The 12,468-nt window shown below is 41.9% G+C and overlaps 1 protein-coding gene across 1 annotated transcript in view; it reads left to right on the top strand.

The window, feature by feature from the left end:
* DEPTOR (DEP domain containing MTOR interacting protein) overlaps positions 1-12,468 on the top strand; it is a gene marked incomplete at its 5' end in the record, with an annotated part of 47,354 nt that overhangs the window by 5,579 nt on the left and 29,307 nt on the right. Inside the window, one exon of the mRNA XM_010174017.1 lies at positions 3,560-3,738. Within this exon, the coding sequence (XP_010172319.1) occupies positions 3,560-3,738 (179 nt within the window). The remainder of the gene's footprint in view (positions 1-3,559; positions 3,739-12,468) is intronic.

The following is a 12,468-nucleotide window of genomic DNA, read 5'->3' as shown; positions in this document are numbered from 1 at the left end:
TAGTTACCAAATGGCAACAACTGGGGAAAAGTATTCATTGTAAAGTCACCAGTATATTCAACTTGTTTATCAGAATGCCTATAGGCCTAATTTCAAGAGAAATGCAACCATGCCAAAGGAAATCTGTCTGAATCCAACATATTTTACAGGTCTGTGTCTAATTTTGTAGATGTTGCTGATCTTCACTAGGCTTTAACTGGTTTAAGACAGACAGAATACTATTTCCTGCTTTTCTCCACCCACTGCCTTAGGGCTGGAGCGCCGTTACGTTTGGAAGCCAGCGTAGTTTGTGCTTGCCAAAATTGCGGGCATGTTATCCAACATCAGTCCATGCAGATTTGTACCCTCAATGCGTAGAATGAGCAAAATGCTTTAGGAAGATCAGCAGGTTGTTGCATGGGCAGAGGAATGGATGTGTTAGGCAGGTTCCCTGCGTTCAGACAGCTGCTTTGGGTGAATGCCCTGTGCTCTCCCCTAGGTCACGGGAACATTAGGACTGTGCCCATGGTGAGGAGCTCCCTTTCCCTGTCTCCCTTCTGTGTGAGCACAAAGCTCCTCATAGCTTGTATTCTCCTTTCCTGTGGCATTACCTCCTCACCTACAGTGGACATCTTCCATGGCTGTACCTGTGCAATTAGAAGATTTAAAATCAGTCTCTGATTGTATTCTCCCTTCCACCGAAAATCATAAATCAGCTCAGATTCCCTGCACATCATTGCAAACTTTGTTAATCCTTTCTGTAAATACACTTTGAGGTTCAAGTTTCTAACTAGAGATGAAACCTAATGGATTTCCTACAGTCTTGTCTGAAAATTGTTGACTAGTTTATTGTTGAATAGTTTATTAGGTCCAAGGATGGTATCAGTTCAACAATCCCCTGTGCCTGACCAAAACCTACTGAGAATTGCAAACACCATAAAAATAGGATGCCTGTACAACTTGATTTAAAAAAAACCAAACAACCCCAAACTATGAAAGGTCTGTGCTGGATTTATTAAAGATTTGCAGGGGGGGGTTTGTGGAACACGAAACATGTTTATCTTATTTGATCTATCTAGTCAGTTCTGTAAAGTCATCTCTTGATGTTGACTTCAACTGAGATTTTTCAACCAGATTTCACAGTGAAAGAAGTGCTGATTTATTGTTTTAATTTCAGGAAATCATTCAGATTATTCTGAGACTGTGTTCTTTGAATCACTTTCATTTTAACTCATCAGTGGTTAAGTCAAATTTATCCTCTGATGCAGTTATTTAGATAAAACAAGGTTAAAATTTTCTTTTGAAAAGGCTTTGAATTTCAATGTTTGGCTAAATACATTCACTTAATGCAGGATAACACCAGTTTTAGCAAATAATATGTTTTGGCATGAATATCCTCATGGTTTTTTGAAACAAGGAGAAAATGGAAGAGATAGAGGCAGTTTCCAATTCTGGCTAATGAAAGCCCAGGTTTTTGGCTGATATAAATTGGTACAGCTTTGTTGACAGCCATGGAGTTGCAGTGATTTACTTCAGTTAGTGGTGTAAGGCTGTGGATTGCTGTTTCTGGGTTTGTTAAACTGTCAATTTATCGTGTCTGTTTGTTCACAAGTCCAAATCCTTTGCAGTGCTATTCTGGGCACATGCAGAAGGGTGTGAAATGTCAAGCTGAGTGTTTTTCCACTTGATATTTTTCCAAATTTCTTTTGTGTCTCTGTAAAAATCTTAACGATTAGCATCTCATTTTCAAGGACCTCTCTATCTGTGACTTCAGTGAGCTGGTCAACTAATTATAGTCTCATCAAAGAACAATTAACACAATCCTAAGGATTTTTTATTTGGTGCCTGCAGAGCCTGGGTAACCAGTTCTGGGTAACCATGCAGCAGATGGTAGGAAAAGACATGAGCTTTTTTTCTGGAGGTAAAAAAGCCTGGTGAACGAGACACATTTAAAGATGGTCCCTTGGAGCACTGTCTGTAAATCAAAATATGGAAAAGAATAGTCTTCGCAAGAGTTCTGGAGTCAACCCCTTGTCCCCTGTGGCCCATACTCTTGCTTTTGGCCTCATCCCTGACTTCAGCTAATTTTGACTTTCTTAGTTCTTACTCGGCTCAGAGGTGCTGGCAATGACACACTAACATCTAAACAAGCGGTTCATTGTATCTGCCACTGGCATACAGCTGTGGCTGAGCAGTCTTTGCCTGGTTTGGTGATCTGCTGCCTGGTGGTCAGATCCGGTCAGTTCAGGCTTCTGGTTACGTCTACTTAAAGTCAAGGGATTAAATCATTGAGGTGAAATCACAAGGGCTGGGTCCTGTCTGTCATCGTAATTTCAAATTAAACTTTTCTCTGTGTTCTTGTGGCATAGATTTTTCTGATGCCTCCCAAAGGAGGTGATATTATATTCCATGAACTCTGGACATGCTGGCAGTTCAAAAAAAGATGGCCCACATATGAATTTACATGAAAATCAATTTTTTGATCTGAAGGGCAAAGATTAAACACGTCCAGAATATTCCTGTTGTAGTTCAGTCATGCCCTTAATGTCAAAATAGTTGGGGAAGGGAGGGGACTTGTTAGTCTGACATGGAAGAAAATAACCATGCCATTCTTGAGCTATTATTCTGAAAGTCTTACCACTAGTCCTATTATTAGCCTATAATCAAGAAGATAATTATGAAGAAAGAAGAGATTAATAAATAAGGAGACTATAGTGGGAGTCTGTATTGAAAGGGAGTGGTTATAATTTCTTCTTTCAACCTGTCTTCTCTTTCAAACTGTCAGTGTTATTTTTGCATTAACAAAATACTGAGGATTTGTGTTCTTTTTTTTTTTATACTGTATCATTTTTTTAGGTTACTTGAACAGAGAAGAATTTTATTAGTGTACTTAAGCTAAGTACATGCCAATTGCTAGGAGATTTAGAGACACCTCGTGATATTCCTCTGAACTCTGGTGTTACACGGAGCCATCTGAGACACAGAGACTCTGAAACTCAAATGTTAAAATGTGTTCAGGTCTGTAACTTCACTGATTGCGGCTGCATCACTGGGTGTTGGACGCTAAATATTTATCAACCACTCAAACCACAGAGCTACCTTTTTTCTTCTTCTTGAATTTTTCTGCAGCTCTTTTAAAGCTTATGGGGAGAACTTTCAAAACCATCTACATGACTTCAGGGCATAGTCCTGCTAACTGTAAAAATTAATTAGGAATTTTTGAACACATTAGTCACAATCTGGTGCTTTTAGGCTAATTTTGTTTCCAAGTTGATTATACATTAGCTTTTAGAGAAGCTAAAGAACTAAATAGGCAAAATGTGACACTGAAAAACCTTGGGGTTTTTTAGGGAACAAAAAAAGGCAATAACTTCACACAGGGATATAAAGCCTAATTTTTTTGACTAAGCAGTTATAATTCACATCCTAAGTTCAGACTGATAGCTCGAGGAAAGATTTAGTAAGTCAGTGGAAGGTTTACATATGTTTGCTTAATATCAGTGAGATTTGCCAGAACAGATCTGGAGTTGCTTTTCTGAAGAACCATTTTACTTACCAATTTTTTATCCCCCCATACCAGGCTGATGAGTTCTGAAAATACCCTTTTGCAAGCCCGGGAAGAGGAAGGAGTGAAGTATGAACGGACCTTTGTGGCATCAGAGTTCATTGACTGGCTGATCCAGGAAGGAGAGGCCACGACGCGGACTGAGGCAGAGCAGCTCGGCCGCAGACTTTTGGAGCACGGGATTATACAGCATGGTGAGAAATCTACTGCCAGGTAGCAAAAACCACACTTTTTTTGTGTAGTACTTTCTTCAGGTCAAATAATGTGGAGGGGCTCTTATCTTCTTGGTCATAATATGTCAGAAGTTCTAAATAATTTCAGGGAGGAGTCTAGGTAACTTTATTTAATAAGAGGATGTCTTTTTCAAAAGCTTGTTGTCTTAGTTCTGAAAATTCTGCCTCAAATGCAAAATACAGCTAGAATTTGGGATTGGATAATAACAACATAAGGATGTGGATGCAGATCAGTGCTTCCACACTTGTGGTAACTAACTTATAGAACTTACTATCAGTGATAAATATAATTGAGGTAAAGAGCTTTGTAAGGATCAAGTAGGGATTAGAGCAATAAATAAGCTAGATTTTCTTTGTAGAATAAAAATGACAGGTTCTGTATATCTTGAGGACAGGAGCAAAGCACAATCTGATGCCAGAAAAGCAGTTTTCCTCTTGATCATGTTGCAGAGTTGTTCTAGTATGTTTGGGCAAGAAAGAGGGAATCACTTTCAGCTGAAGTGTTATATTTGTCCTGGTGGTGTAAGTTCTTTGAGGTGGGAATTGAATATTTCTTCATGGTCCAGCACGATGTGGCTGGCAGATGCACCTTCACCAAGGACCTCCCTCTCTTGAGGGTGGAGGAGACCGTTTTCTCTCCATACTGCCCTGAGGGTGAAGAAATTAACACCTCTGGCCCTAAAACCCATTTTACATATTGTCATCATCTACTCCCAGTGTAAGTTGCCCTTCTTTGACCAGGTGTTTTCCACCATAAACATGTTGCAGGGCCTCTGGGAGTGATGGAGGGGTGCCAGGAGATGACAGAACAAGCTGGCAGTAGCTGTTAGCTATGTTGCTTAATGCACAACGGGAAAGTAATCAGAGCCTGGTGATCTGAATGTTGTCAAATCAACACTAATTCTGACAGAAAGCACACAATTCATGATACTAACAGGTTGTTAATATACAAGGTGCTAGATTGACTGGGTTGCTTGTCGCTTTGTGAGAAAATCTAGTTTTAAGGAATAGAGAAAAATGGGGGCGTAAGTGACCTGTGTGATTCCTTCATGGTTGTAATCATGTTCACATCATCTTTAGTGTCCATTTACTAGGAGCTACTTCTCAATGTTTACAGTAATCAGCTTCCAGTTCTATAATTATCCCTGTGCTTCCTACGATTTATAGAGTGCCAACTGCTTGGAGCTTGATGGACAGGGCAGGTATGCCACCCCTCCTCTTTACAGCCACAATTATTTCATTCCTATTTTTACCCAAGCATTTTCTGTATATTATATAGGAGGTAAACTTGCCTTCAAAAAAGGAAAAAAAATAAAGAAGAGAGGAGTAGATTTATGCTGCTATTGATGATTTTTCAGAGGAAATGAAATCAGAACTTGATACTTGATGCAAAGCTGGACTTACTTTGCTATTGAAATCTTTGCACAGCTAAGATAGTCAGAATGTGACATTTATTGCAGATCAACCATTGTTTCATTAACTAAGGCAAGTGCACCTTGGTGGGGAAATAATGTTACCCCCACCAAGCCAGGTTTCTGGGCAGATTCCTGAGCTGTTCCTGCTCACCTTTATGGATTGCCCTCGCGAGTTTTGCGGATTTGTACTCTCCCCATCCTCTTCTAGCAGTCGGGAGCATGTGCAAAGCACCCTGTTAGAACGAGATTTGAAACTCACAAAGTGATGACAAGCAGGGCACCGGGAATTAGTTGATTGCTGAGGAAGTGGCCTTCTCACTTCAAGGTACTGTCATCTTCCTCGCTCAGCTTTTATTGGGGCAAAGGTAACTCAGTCAGGATTTCACACTGACTTGATGAGGAAGCTGGAAGTAAAATAAGACTCAATTATGACCTTGGGATTTATTTTTACCAGGGGATGTGCTTTTGCATGCTCCAAAGCAGAAGATTTTGTTCTCCTCTGGATTTCACTGAAACAATTTGTCTAGACAGTGTTAGGAATATTGATGAAAGTGCAGAATTAATACAGAACTGGTTTGGGGTTCACCTTAGCATGTGGGTATGACCTGTGCATTTTAAAGGCTTGTGTAATGCTGGCTTCTTCTAAGAAGGGAGCTCGAAATGAGAACTCTCAGTACAGAACTGGGGTTATAAACTGTAAAATGGCAAGAGTGGTACTCTCTTTGCCCCGCATCCCCTCCCTGCCCCCTTGTCACTGAAATCTAGGTCCAATTGCAAAAGGAAAAAGAAAAAAGGTATTTTTCTATCTCTTAGTTCAGTAAATTCATTTCACCATACTATGCTTCCTTGTTTTTGTATCTCATCAGCAGTACCAAAATGTTACTTGACAGTAATTGGCATCCTTGTTGGCAGAACCAATAGAAAGACTGTTGACTGAAAAGGAGTGAGAATAAAACATTTTCCTGCCCTAAAGGCAATCTTTTGCTAGCAGCATTGTTTGATATCCACAATACAGAATAAAATAAAGTTTGCTCTACTCTTCTTACGAAGTAATTATTATCTCACCTAATGCAATAGAAAGTAATAGAAATAGTTGCATCAAGTTGCCAATCTCAGTAGTAATTTTCCAGCAACAACTGAATTGTGCAATTTATTTTTACTGATACAGACTTTCATTTCAATTATTCAGAGAAGCTCTATTCTGTGGCTGAGGTACTGTATTGAAAACAGCTTCCTGACACATTTATCTTCACTTTAATTGGTCAGACACAAACCAGGTTTCACACAGGAAACAAATACTGATGCTAATTTTAAAAACGAAAACAGTGGTTTAAGAGGAATTGTATGAATGCTGTAAAAAAATCAAATGTTTAAAAATAATCTTCCTGATCTCTTTAGGCATATATAGAATCATAGAATAGTTTGGTTGGAAAAGACCATTGCAATCATCTAGTCCAACCATAAACCTAACATTGCCAAGTTCACCACTAAAGCACGTCCCCAGGTACCATATCTACACATCCTTGAAATATTTCCATGGATGGTGACTCCACTACTGCCCCGGGCAGCTTGTTCCCATGCTTGATAATGCTTTCGGTGAAGAATTTTTTCATAATATCCAACCTAAACCTCCCTTGGCACAACTTAAGGCCGTTGCCTCTTGTCCTCTCACTTGTTATTAGGGAGAAGAGACCAACACCCACCTCACTACACCCTCCTTTCAGGTAGTTGTAGAGAGCGATAAGGTCTCCCCTCAGCCTCCTCTTCTCCACACTAAACAACCCCAGTTCCCTCAGCCACTCCTCATAAGCCTTGTGCTCCAGGCCTTTCACCAGCTTCATTGCCCTTCTCTGGACACGCTACCGCACCTCAATGTCCTTGTAGTGAGGAGCCCAAAACTGAACACAGCACTTGAGGTGCGGCAATCACTTCCCTGGTCCTGCTGGCCACCCTATTCCTGATACAGGCCAGGATGCTGTTGGCCTTCTTGGTGACCTGGGTACACTGCTGGCTTATGTTCAGCCAGTGGTCAACCAACACCCCCAGGTCTTTTTCTGCCAGGCAGCTTTCCAGCCACTCCTCCCCCAGCCTGTAGCGTTGTGTGGGGTTGTTGTGACTGAAGTGCAGGACCCGGCACTTGGCTTTGTTAAACCTCATACAGTTGGCCTCAGCCCATCGATCCAGCCTGTCCACATCCCTCTGCAGAGCCTTCTTGCCCTCACACAGATCAACACTCCTGCCCAGCTCGGTGTCATCTGCAAACTTACTGGGGGTGCACCCAATCCCCTCATCCAGATCATTGATAAAGATATTAAATAGAGCTGGCCCCAAAACTGAGCCCTGGGGAACATCACTTATGACTGGCTGCCAACTGTACATATTTCCCCTGCCAGACTTGAAAATCGTGAAATGTGCTTAAGTGCTGAATTGTTTCCTTCCAAAATCCCACTGGTGCATACAAATCGTAACCCACAAACCACCATTTTCACAAATAGGAGTCAGGTGTCCTTTCCTATCGACTGGTACCCCCAGGTACTACGTAATAAAAAAAACATAGGTAGGAGGGTATTATCCACTGTACGTTTCTTGAAGGCTTGTGTTGGCAGTTTAATTGCCAGTAGTTATTCTGCATTTGTGAACACTGATGGTCTTCACCAGAATATGGGAATAAAGATTGTGTGAAGAATATTATAAACATCGTGATACACATTCAATAAGGACAGGGACAAAAGGCACACAGAACACATTTCTCAGCTGTAAAAAAGCCCATTTCTAATATGGTGAGGTATGTAGAGATTTTTAATGTTAACAGATAGGACTTTCCTCCAGGAGACAGGGTCCTTCCTCGTTTTTCTTCATATGGAAACGGTGAGACAGATTAGCTACTGCAGTCAACATTCATGTGCTGCAAGAGAAGAAGGAAGTTCTCTGTCAGCTCCAGGGTAGATCAGACCAAAGTGAGGATGGGCTAAGGGCAGGCAGAGGACAGCATGAGCATCCACACACAGTCACAGCCCTTGGTCTGGAAACCAGAGATACTGAGATGTCCAAGGAGGAAAGAAGGTATCCTCAGAGCGCTTCCTGGCATCATTGTTTGGCTCATACTTTGTTATGGCATTTGCTGCAGCACTTGCCCTGCACCTGCAGCCCCAGCAGCGGAGCATCATTATTGTGACAGGCTAAGTACTACCATCCTCCTATGAGGGCTTGTTGGGTATGGAAGCTGGGGGGATGAAGAAACATCTGCCTGCCTTGCAGAAAGGTTTAAGGTCTGGAATCTCAAGTGATAAATACTTTGCATTTTAAAATCTTTCTAATACTGTTAAGATGAGCCTATACCTTCTTCAGATAGCACCTGCACTTTGCAAGATGAATATTTGCATTTCCTCTGTGGCAGCATCACAACCATAGCACATTTAGGAATACTTTTCAATATGTTGTGGAGTGTAAACACGAAACTTGTAGTGATTGCCCTGCAGCACAGGCAGTACAGCATGTGCCCCTCTCCTGGTCAAGCCTGAGAGAAATGCAGGTTGGAGCAGCAGCACTTGCCTTCCTGTGCCAGATCACGTTCTGTCTCTTTTGCTGCTGGTATTTTTCTGAGCTGCTGCTTACCTTCGAATGAATGCGCTTGGTGTTATTTCCTCTCTGACACACAGGCTCTGACATCCCCCCAGCACCTTCTCCTGGCAGTGACTGCAGCATGGTTCAGCCCAAAGTGGTTTGCATGGCTGCCTACTCTGGTCCAGAGAGGTCGGGATGCAGATTCCCAACCTCAGACAAGCAGAGGAACACATGTGGGATGGGTTCTGGACAGGCCATAAGCTTTGCTTTCCTGAATAAGTGAGAGGTGGAAAAATCTCTTCTGGAGATGACTGGCTAGCAGCTATCTTCCTTTGAAACATTTTATCAGTGCTAGGATTTTATGATAGTAAACATGTGATAAGATGTCCTAGGCATGATATATGGGTCTTCTTCCCCCACCCCGCTTTAGATTACCTTTCAGTTTTAAAAAGTTTTATTGAGTTAATGGCACTTGGCCAGACCTGGGGCATTCAAGGTAGAAAAAGGTTCTGCTGGCTTAGCATAGAAGCAGGTGCTTACCACCTCTCAAGAGTTAACCTTTTGTCAGCAAAACTCCACTTTGCAAATTACTTTCAGAGATGAAAACAAACATCTTGTAGTGACTTAGTGAGAACAGTAAATATTGACATGTGCTCTCTCCCTGTCTTTGCAGAAAAGTCTTAAAACATATATTTAATTTTCCCAATTCTTTGCAAGGAATCTGTACCTTTATAAAGCAAAATTTCCCTTAACAAGATGATCAGTGCATTTAGTTTTAAGCATTAAAAAAGCTGAAAGTTTGTTACAATTGTAACAAACTTTAAGTATTGAAAGGCTGCAATGAGGTCTCCCCAGAGCCTTGTTTTCTCTAGGGTGAACAACCCCAACTCTCTCAGCCTTTCTTCATGGGGTGCTCATACCTTTTCTCCTCCAAAATTAACAGGTTTTTTATATAATTTTTCTAGTTGATCTAACACCTGGATCCCATCTGCTGTTGGATATAACCAAGCATGCATTGTGTATACTCCATGCTAAAAATTATAATGTCACATTTTTACAGATGGTGCCTTGATTTATCTTGGTAAAACACAAAACTTCATTTAGTCTTTGAAGTCCTGCAACACAACTTTGTTTTCATTATAGGCCTGGTTCCCCCTGTGGTGGTGCCATGGGGAGGCACTCAGTTGTTTATTTGAATGACAGTTCTTCCCTGGTGGTTCCTATACATAGAGACTGTAACCTCACCCAAAGTAATTCAACTGTTTATGCGAAATCTGGAGACCATTTTGCATATTTTTCATTATTTTGGCTTGGTAGGTAAGTCATAGAATAAGAACTTCGTATGTAATTGTGTAATCTTCCAGCTTCCTATTCCGTTGTCTTTTCATTGTGCTCTTCTTGCAGTTGTCTTTCTTTATCCAAAGCAGGAATGGGTTTGGTTTTTGAAAGAGCCACACGCTCTATGCATTATGTAAATAACATATAAAGACTTCTTTTCATATTAACTACGGAATTCTATTTTTCTGACAGAGAATGGGTTTCAGTTTTTAACAGCTGCAACAGAAAAAAGATACCCAGATGGGCCTTTTCATCTTCTGCTTCCCTTGCTACAGACGGTACTTTCCATACTTTATTTGGAAGCAAAGAAAAGCAGTTGGCTATGTTCTGTAAACTTGCTAAATTAAAGACGATAAATCCTCATATACAAACTGAAAAGACTGCTGAAATGTGTGTGATTCAACACTGGCTTTTCATGCTAGAGTAAGTCGCGTGTATTTGAAAATAGACTGCAAATAGATGGCAAACCTACTGGAAAGACAAAATGTATATAGAAACACTTATCTGCATACCTATTTTAAGGCAGCTGAAATAAAATGTTAATGCACTGAGCAGAACATACCACTTTAATAAGAGCAGGATATTCTGTATTTCAGTTCCCAGGAACTTTAAACAGTTGTCTATCGTAATCCTGAATCTTTAAAGGCAGTATAATCGTTGTCTAGACTTTTTTTGCACTACAGGAATATACCACACGTAATTGAAACAGCTCGGGCGACATGATTTTCTAATTACACCACAGCTTTTTTTTTTTAACTACTTACAGGTCCAGGACCAACTTACTTCTGGACACGCTGGCTTCACCCTTAGCTAGGATGAGCTGAACAGCTCTCTGGATTTTGTATTTCAGTGCCAGGATCTGCCTTGCAGTTTTATATGAGAGGGTCAGTGGAAACAAGAGCAGTTCAAGCTTAGATCCATTGTCCATTTGAAACAAATTCCTTGTAATCCAGATGAGGAAACAATACCATTTAGTACAGCTGCACTGCCAACAGTTTAACATGCCACTTGAGTATACTTGCAGGTGGGCTTATCTACAGTTTACGTAGCATATATACATTCAAAAAAGGTGGAGATGCAAGCATCATGTTTGTATGGTGCAGGGAATCAAAGACCCAAGGCCCTGTGCTCTCTGAACATCTGTAGTCTGTCTTCCTTGATTTGAGGGAGCTCCAAGCAGGTGGAATTCATCAATGTGTAAAAGGAAACTAATCTGAATAGGTGCCATTACTAAAATGCATTTGCAGATGCCAGATTAGCTTTAGAAAAACAGGAAGGCTTTGAGAGGAGTGGGAAAAGCATTGTCCAAGGCAGAATAAAGTGTCGGTTATTCTCTGCCGGCCACACGTGTCTTAGTAGAAGGCAGGAGTGGAAGAGGGACAGGGCAGGAGTGGTGGGTCCTGTGGCAGAGGTGGGCAGCGTGGAGCCGGGGCCAGGACCAGCTGAAAGCCCTGCAGCCATGTGGGTCTTGGCAGCTTGGTGTTTTCCAAGCTGCTGGGCTCACCCTCGCTCTGTGCAAGCCAAAGTGGACAGACACACTTCCATTGCTTCTCTGGCAAGGAACTGAACCGAGCTGGCAAAAGGCCTGAGGCACAGAGGAGACGGGCTCAGCAAGCTGTGTGCTATCCACAGAGAGAGGCATTTTTTTAAGGAACTGTTATTTTACAGTGTTGATTTATTTCCTTCCCTTTTAAACACCGGTTCTGCTTAGGAGAGGGAAGTGAGGAAGCAAAAGGACATGGGGCATACTTTGGGAGCTGGCAGAAGCGGCTCGGGCTGTGCTGTCCTTCAGCAGAACCAGCAGCCCCCCGTCGCTCCCGGCAGCCCGCCAGCGTGTGTCACATCATCCGGCAGACGTCAGCACTTTTGGGACAGTGTTCTGCCACTTCAGAGGCCAAAGCTGATAGAGTCATCTGTGACTTGCTATATGAAGGGACAGACCATTGCAGCCAGTAATAGTGAAGGTCCAGAATGATCTCTTGCAACTTCAAATGGAGTTTAACACCATTTTAACAGAGATAACTACCTCAGTAAAAAGAGAAAGTATAGTTGTGAATAGACTGGGGCCGCTGCCCCGTGCAACGAAAGGCTGGGAAATGGAAAGAGTTCAGTGCTGCTTTTGTCTTTAAGTGAGGAAAGACATGACATATCAGCGCTGAAAACTCCCTATACTCTGCTAATGCTTTTATAGCCTCTTCCTCTTAACCCCAGCACAAGCACACGCTCACACAGACAAACAAGCGCACACTTCAACGTGTCCTCCACTGTCTCGAGCAGAGCTGCTCAGCCTGCTCCTTGGGGAACTTTGATCTTTTTCCCACCGCTCCCTCGACACAGAGCAGCCATTCCCCAGCTCCAGCCAGGGGCTCGCTTG

Source organism: Antrostomus carolinensis, unplaced genomic scaffold, assembly GCF_000700745.2.
Source record: "Antrostomus carolinensis isolate BGI_N321 unplaced genomic scaffold, ASM70074v2 scaffold16208, whole genome shotgun sequence".
Lineage (NCBI taxonomy): Eukaryota > Metazoa > Chordata > Aves > Caprimulgiformes > Caprimulgidae > Antrostomus > Antrostomus carolinensis.
This window is presented reverse-complemented; position numbering and strand designations above follow the sequence as displayed.